Here is a 17,844-nt window from a genome sequence, read left to right as displayed (position 1 = left end):
CGACTCCCTTACGTTGAACACAAAGCGAAAGCCGAGATTCACTTCCCTAGAGCTACAAAAACACATCTCGATGACGTTGAATCTACAGCTTCGGTGATTTCCCTTCAATCGAGGCACAGTCGACGAACTTGGACGATGCCGGAGAGCTGACTTCCTTGCAGAATCTGCATATCTTATCAAGACACCCGACACCTCCAGACGCGCAGCTCTTGTCAGTGACGATCTTGATACCAACGGCGGCGTCTCCAGACGATACGATCTGGCTACAGGTTCCAGTTCCTTCTTCAGAGAATGGAGCTACAGTGCCCGCTGCTTCATTGCCCGTGGAGTCTTGCTGAAACGTGTAAACAGGGGTACCCGTGGTAGCGGGAGGCGTCGTACTGGTCTTGTTAGTAGGCGCATCCTTCTTCACGCTCGCAGGAGGATCAGCCGATACGCCTGGTTTCTTTTGCTGCTGCGGTGACGAGTCCGTCGCGTTGGATTGCTTCTGGGCGCCATCACCGCTTGGGACGGTGATTTTCTGCTTTCCATCGGCAGTGAAGACACCAAAGTGTTTCTCGTACTCAGCACCCGTGTAGCTCTTGGTCGTGTCGTACATCATGAACCAGTAGCTCTGTGGGACCTTCTTGGACCATTCCACGTAGTCGTCCATATACTGCTGCATCCCTTTAAGCGAGGGCACGTTCGCGCCATAGTTCTCGCCTTCCGATGGCCACCCAGTTTCGGTCACGTGCATCTTATCAGCGTCGTATTTCACCGCCATTTGCTCCCATTGCGTCTGTAGTTTTTCCACGGCCGTCTGCGGGCCATTCGTGAAAAACGGGTAGATATTGACACCAATAACGTCGCACGCCGCAGATAGTGTGGCGGCCCCTTCGGCCGAGAGCCATTCGTTAATACGCTGCACTGAACCCACAGGTGTCTTTCCGACACACTTCTTAATACGCGTAATGTAGCCGACGAGCTGGTCGGCCGTGAACGTTCCGAAGTCCTTGTTCTTGAGGTTCTCGTTACCAACGTACACCACTTCCACGGCGCTCGGGTTCGCTTTATAACCGTCACACACAGCTTCAATTTCTGCGTCAATTAGGGCCGGCTCCGTGAGCTGTACGCCTACAGCCACTTTGATTCCTGCTGCTGCGGCCGAGTTGATGACGTTCACGCCACTGAACAGCGTCTGGAACGTACGGATGCTGGAAAAGTACTGGCCGACCTCGGTCAAGTCCTTACCTACAACATCGCACGTGACGGTGGCGTGGTGCCACGGTGCGTAGCAAACACCTGTGGGCAGCGGACCAGCGTGTGCGACGCTGACTGCGACTGCGGCTGCAAGAGTGCAGACTCGCCAGACCATGGTGTACTCCGGTTTGGTTTGAAAAATACGAAACCTCGACGCTTTCAAGTGGAGTTGATCGGGAAATGGTGCACGTTCCGCGTCTCCGCTTGGTCGGCGAAGCTACGGACACCAAGGAGCCAGTATCGCCACGGCGGACCAACGCGACGTTCGATGAACGCGGCCAGTCCAGTATGAGAGAAAGAAAGCAAAGAGATTGGGAACGTGATTCTCGACATCGGACAGATCCCAAGCTGCACAGATGCCGTACAATACGACATCTGTACGGTATCTTTGCTTCATCGAAACCTTCGAATCGAAGTTCGATGAGTCAAAAGCATGTTTTGAGTCGACAGAAGTTCCATTGGAACTCCCATCAATACAACGCACCAATTTCGAGACTTGTGGGGACAAACTAACGCGTTCGATGTGCTTGTTGTTTTCGAACATCAACGCACCGAAAACCCAGCGTCGAGCAACGGTGGGACACAATTCTTCACTAAGTGAGTTTGAATAACAAAGACTTACATGCTGCATATGCAACCGGTAACTAAAAGCTAATGCAAGTTCTTGAGGTGCAGCACAATCCATTGAACTAGGTTAGCTCACCTTTATGCCTTTTTTAAATTACCGGTAGATTTAAAATACTATTCTCGTTAAACGTGTTAATTTACAAAGTGCTACTGCCCACGACGCCCCATTCATAGTCGGCAGAATCAGCCAGCAGCATTGTGTGGGAGGACGCGTGACGATTAAGTGCAACCTGCTCCAGTTGGCGACGCCGTTCACGCCACGCGTACAGGTTACGCCTGCGTTCAGCGGCCTCCGAGCTCAAACCAGGCGGCGTGTTGTCATTAATAGACTGAGAACTGCCGTACGGATGCGTACCCACGCGCTTCTTCAGTGTCGTCGTGAATTTCTTCTTGCGTTTGACCAGCTCCAGTGGAATCACCTGGAACACCTCCACCGTCGCGTTGATCATTGGAACCGTGTACTCTCCCACGCGATCAACTGAACACGGGATGACCACCAGATCCGCGTACATGAACAACCAGTCCGCTATGCGTCTCGTGACCAGAATCTGACCGCCGTCGCCGATATCTCCAATCTCGTTCGCAATCACTTCGGACGCGCCGGTGTACGTCATTTTCCCCGTCACCGCGTGTACGTCCAGTATTAATGGTCCGTCTGAATCCACGGCGTCGTGGATCCCCATGCGAACACGCAGGCCACAAAAAAGGAGGTGACGGCCTGAACGCACCTTCTTAGTCGCCGGTAGTAACACGTGCAACTCTTTCGGCCACGGAGCTTCCAGAAGCTGCATCTGTACGTCCAAACAGTACTCAATGGCCTCACGAACTGTATGGAAGGCCAACTGGAACGCGTCACCTGCGGTCGTGATTTCGTATCCTCGGTACTTCATGAGTGAGGATCGTAGAATATTGTCGTGGATCTCGGTCGCCCGTTGCATGATAAATCCGTCGCCGACGCCCCATAGCGCACTTGATTGTTGGATATCTGTGAAAACAAACACAGGGTTCGCTAGAGGAGGCTCGACCGACTCGACGAGCACCTGCGCATCTTGCGGTGACAGCAGTTCTCCGGGTTGCATGAGGCGCGCTTCAACTTGGGCTTCAACGTCGTCGGGCAAACACCAGCGGCAGAAGTCGAGGACGCAGGCTTGACTACACATGGTCGTAACAGAGAGTGCCAGACCGGAGGTGCAGTAGATGACAGCGCTGACGCTGATAAAGTCGATTAGCTTGTACTCTTGGTTCGGCATAGCGTACATGACAACGGAAGCGATCTGGAACTGTAGCATGAAGATGGCGTATACGAACCTGAGTAGCAAGTCGTTAAGATAGAAATCAGCGTAATAAACTTTAAGTTTCTTTCGTACATGATCCTAGAAAGTCGCTGATAAATGGGCGACGTGACAAACTGGCCCTGCACATTCTCGTACTTCCGTCCGACCCATTTGAGGCGGATAAGGTTCCACACCATGTACAGGAAGCTGGCGAACTGCGTGAAATACACGGCCAGTAGACACCGCTGTGTATAGGTCGTGTATCCTTTCTTCACGGCTGCGAGTGTTGTCTCGACGACGATAAAGCTCGCTATGACGATCCAGACGCGCCAAGAGTACCATTGGATCTGGTCGTTCTCCTTCTCGGCCCCACGATCCATGGATCGGGTGGCAATGAGTCGGAGCTCGTAGGCCAGTGGGAAGGTCCACACGGCTACTGCGAAGAGCGCACAGTCCCCCCACACCAGCAACACAGTAACCAGCCCGTCATGGGACACCTTAAAGTTTAACACGGAAAAGACGCCCAGCTTGCTGTACCGGTTGGCCAAAAGCTGTTCGCCCACTTCCGTCGTGGAGTCCAGCGGCTTGATGACGCCAGCTATCATGAACACTACGCGGCCGAGACAGAAGAAGAAGTAGCATAGGAAAAAGATGAAAAACAGCCAGCGGACACTTGAAATCTGCAGGTCCCAGTTACGCCGCAGACTGTAGGTCGTGATCCCGGTGGCCACGCAGGATAACCCCATGGTAACGAAGGCCAGCATCGTCCACTCCATCCTAGCGACACGGGCCGAGACGTAAGGACGAGATTGACGAAATGGCCGAGCCTGTAGAGAGTCTTATTGGGACGTTGCGTGAGACTTTTTTGTCTAGTAGAAGCCGTTCGAACTTTTGGAGGTTTTCTTGTTTGATAGAATGTTGCCGTCTTGGGACGGGCGTAAGAAACAGCTGGTCACTTGGCTGGCCTTACAAAGACCCTGTACAATACGAGATTCGCTATGTTGCCAGCGTGACGCAGAGTTCTTGTATTCACTGTAATATTGCCGTTAGAATCCTTATCCGTTAAGCTACGCGACCGAGTATTAGCGTAAAGTGGTCTTTGAGTGGGCAACATGGCTAAATGGACATATGTGACATCATCAGCTTCAACGTGGACCATCATGACGTTAGCCTTCCCTGCTGGCTTGCATCCGCCAGCGAGTTCTCTTTTTTCTCATAAATAGTTTACATGCTTGTAGTACGCGCATAACTTGGGCGCGTGTCGAACGCGAAGCTCGGCCGGGCACTCTCCGTTCGCATCAGCGTCTGGTGGGAGGCTGGACGGCCGAAAACGCCCTGTTCCAGTTGGCGACGTTGTTCGCGTAGAGCGTAGAGATGACGCCGACGCTGAGCGGCCATACTGCTCATGCCCGGAGGAGTCCCGTCGTTGGCCGTGAAGGAATGTGCGCCGGCCGCTCCGTTTTCCCCGTGGCCGGGACGTCTCTTTAATGTCGAGGCGACATTGGTCGTGAATTTCTTCTTGCGTTTGGCCAACACAGCCGGAAGGACCTGGAATACGTCCACCGTTGCGTTAATCTGCGGGACAGTGTACTCGCCCACACGGTCGACCGAACATGGGATTGCGACCAGGTCTGCATACATATTGACCCAGTCTGCTACGCGTTTGGTGACGAGGATCTGGCCGCCGTCACCCAAGTCTCCGATCTCATTGGCGATGACTTCCGACGCGCCTGTGTAGATCATTTTACCGGTAACAGCGTGGACATCCAGTACCAGTGTACCATCCGAGTTGACGGCGTCGTGGATGCCCATACGTATGCGCAGTCCGCGGAAGACCAAGTGTCGACCTGCGCGTTGTTTCTTAGTGGCTGGCAACAATCCGTGCAGTTCACGTGGCCACGGAGCGTCCAGTAATTGCAACTGCACGTCCATGCAGTATTCGACTGCCTCACGGGTAGTGTGGAAGGCCAATTGGAAGGCGTCGCCTGCGGTTGTGATCTCGTAGCCACGATATTTCATCAACATTGAGCGCAGGATATTGTCGTGGATCTCAGTGGCCTGTTGCATGATGAGGCCGTCGCCGACTCCCCATAATGCACTCGACTGCTGAATATCTGTGAAGACAAACACCGGATTTACTAACGGCGGCTCGGCCGATTCAACGAGGATCTGGGTATCTCGAGGGGACAGGAGTTCTCCAGGTTGCATGAGTCTGGCCTCGAGGTGGGCTTCCACGTCGTCGGGCATACAACAGCGACACATTTGAAGCACACACGCCTGACTGCACATGGTTGTGATGGCCAAGGCAAGGCCAGAAATATTATATATGACGGTGCTGATGCTGGTATAGTCGCTAAGGTCGTCCCTGTCGTTCGGCCTCGAGTACGAAATGACGGACGCGAGCTGATACTGAAGCGTAAAGAGTGCGTAGATAACACTGCACAAACAAAATATATACTGTTAGATCTTTCCAATATTATAAGTAAAATTCGAAGATTTTAACGTACAGGATCCGCGAGATACGTTGATAAACGGGCGACGTAACGAACTGGCCCTGAACGTTTTCGTACTTTCGGCCGCCCCACTTGAGTCTTAAGACGACCAAGAGCATGTACAAAAAGCTCGCGAACATGGTAAAGTAAATGGCCAGCTTAAACGCCTGTGTCGTCGTCGTATAACCCCCTTTATCTATGGCCAGAATGGTCTCTGCGACCGTGAATCCGCCAATGACGGGCCACACACTCCACAGATACCGCTGAATCTGTTCTCGTTCCTTCTCCGCGCCACGGTCCATTGTCTTGCTGGCTATTAGGCCAAGCTCGTAGATTAGTGGGAATGTCCACGTGGCCACTGAAAAGTGAACCGAGTCGCCAAGAACCTGAAATACCGTCACGAGGGGGTCACTGGACACCCGCGAGTGCAGCGGTGCGAAGATGCCGAGCGTCGTGTAGTGTTCGTCCATGTAGTCGTCGTTGATCGAGTGCCCCCACTCGGTCCTGAGACTCACTATGACCATGCAGATGACGCGCGCAGCGGCGTACAGGCAATAGCACGCGAAGAAGATGAAAAAAACCCACCGTACGCAGGAAATCTGCAAGTCCCAGGACCGGCGGAGGCTGTAGCTCGTGATCCCCGTGGCCACGCACGACAGCCCCATGGCCGAAATGGCCAGCGTCGTCCAGACCATCGCCACTATGTTTTCCACGCGCGCTCACTGTGTGTCAAGGGCCTGTCGTGAGTAAGAATGACCGCACCTTGCCAGTTCCAACCGACAGCACTGTTTTTGTGGCCGACTTTTGCGATTATTGCAATACTCCGAAGTATGTAGCAATTCTCTTAAATTTTAATTAAAATATTTAAAAACGTCGGCCAGCTGAAAATTACTTTACATTTGATCGCGCGTTTTTGCTCCAGAGTTTGCTCATGCCTGGTCGCGGAAGTGAGGGAATTATGTATCGGTATTGAGGTCATGGATTTTATGAAGGTGCAGAGGATAACTCGCGAATGATCGCGATGCACTCGCTTGACAGCTTGTAGTGGAAACTTAAAATGAAGCCAAGCACGACCTTCTCCCATTATTGGTATTGCGATTCTGCAATTATGAAAAAATAACATTACCGGTATCCGTTTTTTTACGCTAGCAAAGCGCGAGATTACATCAACAATCGATATTCGATACATGTATTGGATACCGGTACTGTTATTGACTGGTAAGTACTTGCCAGGCCACTGAGGAGCACCAGAAATCCGGTTCTACATTTTAGGACCAATGGCTTGTACATGTATTAGCCTTCGTTCTAATAATAGAACCTCTGTTCAGAGCGGCCCCAGTATTAATCTGTTTTGCGCTTCAACGGCTTACTGGAAAATGGAAAGATGTCGTAGCGGCAACCGGCTTGCCGAAACGGCATCCACCAGAAACATCAAAAATGCTACCGGTAATATGATCGTTATGCGAATGAGTCAATTTCTAAATTATAAAGGTGACATAAAGAGAATAGGTTGTCGTCGTAGGCTGGTGTGATAATTGTCAGTTAGAGCAGAGAGAGTCCACAACCGTATGAAAAGCAATTTCTTGATTGGAAAAGGATTTTAAGTTCATAAAGGGGGTTAATATTCTTCATCCGTATTTAGTTTGACACCACTCAGTTGGGTCCTTCAATGAGCCACTTGATGCCGTTGCCGCGCTTGACGTTGTCGAAAGCCTCCTTCGCTTCTTCGAACGGTACAGTCTTCGAAATCAGCCTCCTGACTTCCAGCTTGCCACTTGCAACCATGTCGAGCGCTAGTTGGTAGTCGCCTGCTGAGTAGCGGAAACTGCCGGTCACACGTAACTCCTTGCCACACATGATGCCAATTGGGAACATAATGTCCGTCTTGCCCATTCCTCCCTGTGTGAAGGTGCCTCCGTTGCGTGCGACGTAGATTGCCGTCTGGATGCAAGACTCAGCACCACTGGCATCGATCACGATGTCGGCGCCGTCGCCCAGTCCACACTCTACAATAATTTGCTCGGCCGTCTCCTGAGGCGTCGTACCCAGTTTCCCCTGAAACACGTGCGTCGCACCGTGTTCCATAGCGACCGCAAGACGCTTCTCGTTGACGTCCACTGCGACTACCGTCGTAGCCCCAAACACGTTCCGAGCCACTTTGCAAGTCAACAGACCCACGGGGCCGACACCAAACACCACAACTTTGTTGCCAGGACTCACTTTAGCTAGACGGCAGAAGTGAACGGCAACAGCAGTGGGTTCAAGCATCGCTCCTTCCTGCATACTGACGTTGGACGGCAGTTTGTAGCAGAAATCCTCGGGGATGCGGTAGAACTTGGCCAATGTTCCGTCGTACGGGGGTGTAGCCGCGAATGCCATGTCCGGACACAAGTTGTAGTTTCCCTCGCGGCAACGCTGGCATCGTCGGCACGGAACTCCAGGTTCCATGGCCACTTCATCGCCTACTTTGAGAGTCTTGACGGCGGACCCCACAGCGTGCACGACACCTGCGGATTCGTGTCCTAGAACCATGGGTTTGTCCACCACGTACTTGCCAATACAGCCGTGCGTGCAGTAGTGCACGTCACTGCCACAAATTCCAGTGTAGCGGACGTTCACGATCACGTCGTGAGGGTCCACGATCTCAGGCACCGGACGGTCTTCGAACTTGACTGCGCCTCCCTTTTCGAGGACAAACGACAGGTTTTGCATGGGGGCGCACGAGTTCTGCATTGTGGTCAAGCTGCTTGGAGTCTTGAGCTTCGGATGAAGAATACAAAACTGAGCCACTCTACGCAGGCTATCGCTGCACCACGCTTGGTGTCGTCACCGCTGCGAGACATCGCAATGATCCGTTCAACGGTGACGATACCAAAGATTTTCTTTTTCCACTAAATCAGAATGACGTTGCTGAAAACCGGCAAGCTGTCTGACCAACCGCGTTGCCTTTAATTTAGCAGGGATGGGATTGTGCTCTCAACCAAACCACGACCAACGTGACAGGTCCTACTGCCACTCAAAACTTTAGTTTTACGCTGCAACGTAAGTCGGGTTTCTTTTCGGCAACGAAAAACATGCCACCACGCTCGTTTGCATTTTCTGTGAGAATTGCCTCCATTCTTAGCGTTAGACTTGTCGTGGTTGTCTCTGATTTCGTGAAACCGCCCTTGTCTTTGTGGCATCCAGACAACAGTAGAGATGCTCCAACTATCCGTTTGCTTGCCTTTTTTAGCGTTTATTATGGACTGGCAAGCTGGACAGAAGGAATACTCCCACTAGATGGTATAATTGCTGCCAACTGGCCAACTCTTGATGGATGCTCATTCCAAAAAATTGCTGCACTACAAGCTTAACACACGGTCATGGAAAACGCTATAAATAAACTTTGAAGTGCGTAGTTTGCTTTAAGAAAAACTAAAAAAAAAACTGCGTCTGGTATAGCAACTACCAAATTTTTTTGCCGGATGTCATTCTATTTTGTCTGAGTACAGCTGTTCATCTATCTGAGCGAGTCCAGCGCCCGCCTTCGTCAGCCTTCGTTGCCGAGTTGTTGCTTGCAATGCAGGAACGACTAGTATATTCTCTTTGTTTAATAATAAGTTAGTAACCAGACTACATGCTCGTGGCGCGCGTGTAGAACGAGCCGTGATCGATACGCAAGAACGACCGCTGCACGCGGCCGAATCGACTGAGTCCGCCTTGAACTGGCGTGCGATCGGGCGGCGGCGCTAACGGCGGCGGTCTAGACATCCGTCGTCGCTGTTCAGGAAGTGGCAGTTGTCCGCCGTTGCTTGACAGTCGCGACCGGTTGCTGGACGCGACCGAGTACAGAGACGACGCTGTGGTCGCTCTACGCTTCTTTAGAGTCGACGAGAACATTTTCTTGCGTCCACTCAGCACTTCCGGCAACACCTGATACACTTCCAACTTGGCTTTAATCTGCGGAATCGAATACTCACCCACTCTATCGACGATAAAGTCGATGGCCACCAAGTCTTCGTACATGACGAGCCAGTCGGCTACACGCTTGGTGACCAGGATCTGACCCCCGTCTCCCAAGTCTCCGATCTCATTCGCGATGACTTCAGACGCACCGGTGTAGATCATCTTGCCGGTCACCGCGTGGACGTCCAAGATCAACGCGCCGTCTGCGTCTACTGCATCGTGAATACCCATCCGTACACGAAGACCTCCGAAAATTAATCGATGCCCTGCACGTTGTTTCCTGGTAGCTGGCAACATGCCATGCAGTTCTTTGGGCCAATTGGCAACTAGCAACTGGAGTTGCACATCCAAACAGTACTCCACCGCCTCACGGACCGTGTGGAACGCGAGTTGGAAGGCGTCGCCGGCTGTAGTGATCTCGTACCCTCTGTACTTCATAAGCGACGCACGAAGGATATTATCGTGGATCTCAGTGGCACGTTGCATCACTAACCCATCGCCCACAGCCCACAGCGCACTGGACGACTCGACATCAGTAAACACGAACACGGGATTGACCAGAGGTGGCTCTGCCGACTCCATGAGCACCTGTGTGTCTCTAGGAGACAAGAGATCTCCCTGCATGAATCTCGACTGGATCTGAGCCTCCACGTCGTCAGGCAGACACGACCTACACATATTGAGGACACAGGCTTGACTACACATGGTCGTGACGGCAAGCGCCAGACCCGAGAGATGGTAGACGATTAAACTGACACTGATAAAGTCCAGCAACTTGTCTTCGTTGTCTGTGGACGCGTACATGACCACCGACGCCAATTGGTACTGCAAAGAGAAGAGCGCGTACACGATCATGATGCGTTTGAGTCGCTGGTACACGGGCGACGTGACGAACTGGCCTTGTACGTTCTCGTACTTCCTGCCTCTGATCTTGAGTCTTACGATGAGCCAGATCATGTACAGGAAGCTGAAGAACTGTACAAAGTATACGCTGAGTAGACAGCGTTGCGTATACTGTGTATACCCCTGGTACCCGATAGCCAAGGCCATTTCGACCCCTGCAAACACGACCACGACGCTGTGCACACTCCACGCGTATAGTCTGATCTGTTTTCGTTCCTTTTCCGCGCCTCTGTCCATGGATTTCGCGGCGATATTGGACAATTCGTACGTAAGCGGGAACATCCAGAGCGCCACCGCGAAGAGCGCAGCGTCTCCGAAGCATAGTAAGGCTGTAGCGAAGGCGTCGTGGGTCTCTTCTAGCTGTAAGACAGTGTAGATTCCCATGCTACTGTAGCGGTCGTAAATTACTTCGTCCTCGTTCGACGAGGACGACGCGTAGTCGGACGTGGTGGTCTCGATAGGGTAGAAGCTCACCCAGAGCAGATACAAGACGCGCGTGCTACTCCAGAGCCACAGGTAAAGGAAGAAGAAGAAGAAGAGCCATCGGACACTGGATACGTGCAGGTCCCAGCTACGTCGGAGGCTCACCATAGTCATACCGGTCGATAGACTGGACAGCGCCATGGTGGCCACGGCGAGGGCCGTCCATATCATAGCCACGCCGCGGAGAGAGACGCTGGAACTTGGGCGGAGAGTTCTTCGGCGTATTAGGGGGAGGGCGGCGCGACGTGTGGGCTTGGGGGAGACGGCGTTCGGACGACACAAGGCGCGAGACAGCGGCGGTAAGCTAATATGCTGCTGTTCTCCTCGGGATTTGGTCTAAACATTTCGAGCAAAGCGTTAGGGGTTTCTTTTACCCGGATGGATAGAGTGGCATAGTAAATGCAAGTGAACGGGCAGTCTTTTCAGTACAGTTAAGTCGTGGAGTTGTGTCTGTGTGCTTCGTACTTGGAAAGCAAGTGCGCAAGTAACCAATTAGTTGCATTTTGCCACGAAGGACTTGTTCGTATTGGACAGCCCAAATCAGCAACTTTTTGTGGGGCCGGACCGGAATAAGATGGCGGTCAAGGCGTTTGTGGCCGGCATTAGAGAAGAAGGGCGCATACAATCATACATCGACTTTTATACTGTAGTAGCTCTCAAGACGCTTGCCAAGTTAGTTGCAAAACTCTAATACTAGGATAACCCGCTGGGATCGCGTGTGGTCCATGAAACCTTTGGCGTGAGCCCGGGCGAGAAAACTACCGGCTAAAAATTGCAGTAAAACAAAGTAGAAAATGTATTTAGAAAGACTTTGACACGGTAACTACCGGTAGTGGAGCAGTAAAATCAGGCACATAACGAAGCCCAGTCAAAACGCAAACGAGGCCGGCCAAAGAAAAGAAAGGTAGCAGCTACCGTCTAACCCCGCACAAAGCGCCCAGGCGTACTAAAAAATATGATCAATGTTAGAGGTACATGTACCGAGTAGCTCGTACTTAAGCGAATGTATGGGTTACACTGTGTGAGTGACTCGAGCCACTTCGTGTTAATTGGTCCCGAGATACGTACTAAAGGTACTACGCGAAAATATATTACGGTAATTTAATTTTAACAGATTAAAAAATTCATCATTTTTAGAGATATCGGTGCTTGCGACGACAGCCAGTCACGCGACTGGTAGCATGAAGTGTTGCTGTAATGTAACTGGAATGCATGAATGTCACCCGAAGGTACGAAGCACTTAGTGAAAATTTGCCTGACGAGTACTGCTAGAGTAGAGCAGACCATGACCAGTATCTTTCACTTTACGCAGATCAACAGTATCACCGCAGCACGCACACATTGGAATCAACAGACAGAGGCATCACAATGCGAACTACAGGGGTACATTATCTTCATGTTATCGACTTCCTAACTCGCCTACTGCAGGCACTTTAACATGTACCGAAGCCTGAAAAAACGCATTGAGGCATGGCTGAGCTTTTCCGGCATATCGATGCCGGTGAGGTAGCACTCAAAGAATAGTAAAACAGCTGCTCCACAGCTTGAGAAGTCCGGCTGGCGTACATTCGTGACTCTCTGAATCGGCAAGGGTATGGAGCTGTCTTCACCTTCTAAAAACACGTCTTTCAGTAGTTCTTCGCATTTGGCGTAATATTTTGACTTGGGGTCTTGCAAGGGGTCGAACACCAGGACTCCTCGACGTTCGCTGCGATAATCGAAAATTGCTCCACACCAGTGGTTGTTGTCTATGTGTAGCGGCAACAGAATGATCTGGTTCGTTTTCTTGAAAGGCTTGCCTGCATTAATAGCCCTGAGCCGGGCGTCTTTATTGTGGAAACGATTGAAGATCGGGTTAACGATGCCAACATCCGGGTGTTCTCGTTGGAGTAGAGCAATCCCATGCCCCATGCATGAATCATCCATCCACATATTTTCTCGAAGCGTTAGTAGTCCGTTATAGGGCACACTACCGAACGAAGTCTCGCGGCCACCCTTCAGAAGAAGTCGCCTGATAATAACTTCCCATTTCTAGTAATCCCAATTCACCCATGTCCTTGTCAATCACAATTACCCTGACTTGCTCCCACGAAGAGTTGTTAAACTTGAACGACCCGATAGCATCTGAAAGACACTCTGCACTTTCGTTCTCCATGAGACTGTGGTGTACGTATTGACCCTAGCATTACGTTAACAACTCATAAGTAAGAATTTGTACATATCAAGTACATGTTGTAGCTGAAGCTACGCAAACAGTAAAAGTGTAACTAGAGGCACATAGGATGTAACGTCAGGTACATTTACTTACATGTCCGTACACATCGTTAACCATGAACGAGAAGAGCTTGTAGCGCGATTCGTTGGTGTTATGCGTCGCGTCAATGAGCATCACTTCAGGAAAAGCCTTGAACCAGCGTCGCATTTGTCTCGTCTGCAACGCGATGGTCTGTGCAGTTTTGGATTCGTCGATGTAAACGGTTGCTCGGTTTCCACGACATTCGCAAATCCCTCGCAAGACAGTCTCCAGCCGTTCTTCAGTAGTCGCACCTCCCCTTCGTCTCTCCTTCATCCTCGCCACCATGTTGTGTACATCTCGAAGCACCACATTTTTTCCTACATGAGTCCAAAACAAGAAAGCTATCAGTCACTATATATAATTCTGGGTTGAGTTAAGCGCACCCACCTGTCTTCTTTCGCAGGAACTGCATAATTAGCTTCGGCTTAGAACCAGCAGCTTGGAGTTCATCCACGAATGCCAGTATGTCCGGATCCTCCACGCAACGGTTCGACACATGGTTCTCAAATGTAGCGCGAGACACATTGTGGTTGTGTCTGACGTCAAAGTCAGTGACGCGTACCATGAACGTGTCGTGTTCATCGTTCCACACGACAGCAGCCTTAATGTTTGCCTTACAGCCTGTAGTCTTCTCAAAAAACGACCTTCCTATCCCCTTTCCACGGCTCTTGCGCTTCCACCCGTGAGTGCAGACCAACTTAATCCAGAAATTTCCGAACTCCTCAGGGATCAATCGATCCGACGTCTCATCAGTAACTGTGTTAGTCGTGCCGGAATCATCTGGGTCCTTCGCATTAACACTCAGGTTTGCTCGCGCCTTAATTTCTCGATTTCTCTTTTGAACCGACGTGGACGTGCGCTGTGGAAAGATCTGGTGTGTCTCCTCTTGGTAGCGCTCCATGTATTTGCGGAAGGCATCCCAGCTCTCATGCCACTCGACATGAACTGGGGGACAGAGCCACGAGACCCCAGGAGGGACTTGCCGCTCGGGCTCACTGTCGCTCATTCTGATTGCACACATGAGAACCACAGAATACGCTCTTAGCTTACCTCCCCCCCTCTAATCTACATGAACATGCATGCTTACCTTCAGAGCTGTCGTGTGTCTTCGTCTCGTATTAGAGTTTAGGAGGGGCGCGTGGCTGATGTAGTGCGCGGGAATTTTTTGGAAAGAAAGGCTCATAGATTTTGGGGATGGGAGAAAGGGGGGAGAGGGGGTGTCTTTTTCAGAAATCTTGTTTTTCAGAACTGAGTTGAAACTTACCTCGGACAGTATTTTATCGTCAAAATTACGAAGGTACTACTGTAATGTTTCGTGTAAGTACTATTTTACTCGGTGCCGCTAACCAGTTCCAAAAACTATTGTGATGTGGTTTAGAACAGCGTGTAACCTCGATTACAACGTAAAGTAGAATACAAGGACACACCGCGGGAATGGTTCTATTAAATTAATGAGCTCTAAGTTAATGTTTTAAAGCGACTCTAATGCATGTAGAAATCTACTCTCCACCAATTTTTTTATTGTAGTTGAGACCATCAACGCTCAACTGCTCATTCTAAAAATATCTGAGTATCTTTGACATATATTTTGTGTGCGGGGCATGACATGTACCTCTTCCCTGATGGGTCCTCAATTGACACAACCAGAATCGATCCATGGACCAGCAGTATGCCAATCCATCCTTTGACCAATTGAGCCGTCAGCACATAATAAAGTGACGTGCATGCATATATATTTGTAGCTGTAATCTCCACCTGACCTGTGCGTTCTTCAAAGTTAAGAAGTTAGTTCGTAAAATAGCGCCTAGGCACTCAACATAAATAAAGCGCTCATATTTTATTAGTACGCCTGGACGCTTTGTGCGGGGTAAGACGGTAGCCTCCATTCTACAGGTTTTCACTCTGCCCGAAAACCTTTCTCGAGCTAACAAAAAGTAAGCATTCAATTATTTTTAAAAAATGGGTCGATTAATATAGTTCGGTGGTTCTGGATTGCTTACTATATGGGTCGATTAATATAGTTCGGTGGTTCTGGATTGCTTACTAATCAGTAAATACTGATTCTGGATCGACAAGTATTTAATTAACGGATAAACATTTCATTTTTTGTCCGATCGATCCTTTATTGGGCGGCGCGGTAGATGCACACTGTGAGAGCCGCCCACCGGGATAATGCCTTATATTATGCGACGGGGTCACACAGCACCTTGCGCTAGAGGAAGTTGACTTCCGAGAGCATACAAACTCTCAGTGAACGGCAGCTCACAGGTCCGCTTTGCCTAAAGGGAGCGAAGTGACCAATTTAAGGTAGGTTGTAAGCTGAGTATCTTTAACCCTTCCGTCACTAAGGCTTGATAAGGAAGCATGTGTTTTTTTCCACATGCTTGATAATCAAGCATGTGGGGATCGTCATAGAATGGGCGTTTAGTCCGTTTAGTCCCCGGTGTACAGGGCTTGGGGTCCTAACTGTAAAGAGAAAGTTCCTTGGAGATACGCTATCGTAAAGACGGTGCTTCAAGCGAGAAGCCTCTGAGCCATCCATTCATTCTCCAAAACGAAACGCGGGACCAAGATGCCTCCCCGCCGCGTCACGCGCGCTGAAGCGGGGGCGTTCCTGCGTCGTCTCGACGGGAAGAAAGGCGAAGAACGCGCCCGGCTGCTTGAAGAGCACCGTGCGACCCACATGTCGACGGTACGCGTAACCGCGATGCTGACTTTGGCGACGACGTTGCGGGTGAGCCGCTTGTTTCAGCTCCTACGTTAGCAACGACAGGAAGGCGGCCTAGGATGACAGTGGCTTCACTCTGGTCCAGCAGCAACGTTACGGAACATGAACGCTGTGCTTCCTTCTAAAAAAGACGGGGTTTTCTACGCGGTGGCAACCGATCGGGTCTACACATCGATACAAAGATCGCTACAACTCCTTGAGAGGAACGTCTATTCTGTGGGCACCGTTCAAACTAATAAGAAAGGGTTTCCGCCATCGCTGAAGCAGGACAAGAAAAAGCGGATGAAAAACATCGCTCGCGGCACAACCCAGATTGTGGTGTCAAAGTCAGTTCCGAAGCTCTCCGCTCTTGTTTGGTTCGACAATACCATCGTGTACATGCTGGCTTGTGGAAGTAGTTATGCAATGGACTCTTGTGGTAACTTATTCAGTTTATTTTTACTGCTACTATTTTCTAACCATGTAATTTATTTCAATGTAACAGAGCGGCGCCTTCCAGGTACATTAGGACAGAAGGAGACGGTGCCTTGCCCCGCCGCCATGGCGACGTACCATCGGTGTATGGGCGGGGTCGATGTCCACGACCAACTTCGTCTTCAGCGCTACTCGCTGCAACTCTCTCTACGTTTTAGGAAGTATTAAAAGAGTTTGGCCATGGGCCTTTTTGACATGGCTATCGTCAACTGCTATATTGTGCACCGCGAGGCCTGCAAGTTGAGAGGCGATCCTCCGGCTGATCACGCCGGTTTCATCGCTCAGTTGCAAGCCAGCTACTACAAGTGGGGTCAGCCGAATTTGCAAACACGGTAAGTAAGGTGCTCATTCTGCTTGTTGTTCTCATTGCTAACTAGTACTGTATGTGTTCAAAGCTGTACTCACCTAGACCAGTTACACCACTGCATGGCGACGCTCCACCGTCCACCCACCAACTAAAGATGGACGACGAATGGGTGGAGGTGAATGGAATTCGAAAGCGACGTCAACGGCAGTGCAAGGTCTGTACTATACGGAAAACAAGCAGTACACAGCGGCAGGTGACGCAATTCTACTGTCCTGGCTGCAGTAAAGGCTCAAAACGGTACGTTGCTATGCTCTATGTTTCTTACTACTGCTATCTAACACGTATAATGCAGTGTCTACTTGTGTGACAAGGTGCGCCAAGCACATTACCCCAATAACAACCAGACTTGCTTCGCCATTTGGCACCAACTTTGGCGCAATGGAAGCGAGCGCCCACAGCCGCTCCACGGCCGCGGAATCCAGCTGAGCCCCCCCCCTTAAAAAAAAAAGCGGGCGGAAAGACAAGAGGGTCGTGAAGAGGAGGGGGCGGTGGGGACGAGGAGGAGGCCGCAGGCCTCGGCAATGAGGGAAGTGATGGTGGTGAAAATTCTGATAGTGATCAGAACGAGACAACGAAAACTGGGGGTGACGACGCGGTAGAGAGAGAGCACCAAGAGTAGGAAACAGTGAAACTGCGTAGGTAATAGCCCAAATGACTTGCTTTTAGCAACAGATGCAATACACAAATTTGATTTCGTAGCCGTTCTGCACGTGACTCCGTCAAAAACGATTCATTCCCAATAAAAGAGCCATTTGCACATGCATGATGTCGCGTATGGGCTTTACGGAATTTACTCACCATGCTCGATATAAAGCATGTGGGTTCATAATACGTACGATTGCAGGATTTTGTACAAATATACAGACACCGATCTTTTTTTTTTCCTATACAAATTTTACGTTAAGATTTTTTTAACATGCTTGATATCAAGCATGTGAAAAATAGTCTGTGCATTCAAGATTTGCTGTCGAAACGGAAGGGTTAAAGGTAGGCCAAGCTTAAGTTAATTCTTTAAA

The 17,844-nt window shown here is 50.4% G+C and overlaps 3 protein-coding genes across 3 annotated transcripts; all 3 read right to left on the bottom strand.

Moving 5' to 3' along the window:
- Nucleotides 1-82: 82 nt before the first annotated feature.
- PITG_04123 (glycoside hydrolase, putative) lies at nt 83-1,354 on the bottom strand (the record flags this gene model as incomplete). The annotated part of the gene is made up of 1 exon (XM_002905782.1): nt 83-1,354. The coding sequence occupies one exon, from the start codon at nt 1,352-1,354 to the stop codon at nt 83-85; it is 1,272 nt and encodes a 423-aa protein (XP_002905828.1).
- A 649-nt stretch (nt 1,355-2,003) lies between these two features.
- On the bottom strand, nt 2,004-6,327 carry PITG_04122 (uncharacterized protein; the record flags this gene model as incomplete). The annotated part of the gene is made up of 4 exons (XM_002905781.1): nt 2,004-3,174; nt 3,234-3,917; nt 4,369-5,577; nt 5,648-6,327. The coding sequence occupies 4 exons, from the start codon at nt 6,325-6,327 to the stop codon at nt 2,004-2,006; spliced, it is 3,744 nt and encodes a 1,247-aa protein (XP_002905827.1).
- A 958-nt stretch (nt 6,328-7,285) lies between these two features.
- On the bottom strand, nt 7,286-8,365 carry PITG_04121 (sorbitol dehydrogenase, putative; the record flags this gene model as incomplete). Its single annotated transcript, XM_002905780.1, has 1 exon — nt 7,286-8,365. One exon carries the CDS (start codon nt 8,363-8,365, stop codon nt 7,286-7,288), a length of 1,080 nt encoding a protein of 359 aa, XP_002905826.1.
- Between the last annotated feature and the right edge of the window lie 9,479 nt (nt 8,366-17,844).

Source organism: Phytophthora infestans, genomic scaffold, assembly GCF_000142945.1.
Source record: "Phytophthora infestans T30-4 supercont1.5 genomic scaffold, whole genome shotgun sequence".
Classification (NCBI taxonomy): Eukaryota; Oomycota; class Peronosporomycetes; order Peronosporales; family Peronosporaceae; genus Phytophthora; species Phytophthora infestans.
The sequence above is the reverse complement of the archived record's forward strand: the minus strand, read 5'-3'. Positions and strand labels throughout refer to the sequence as shown.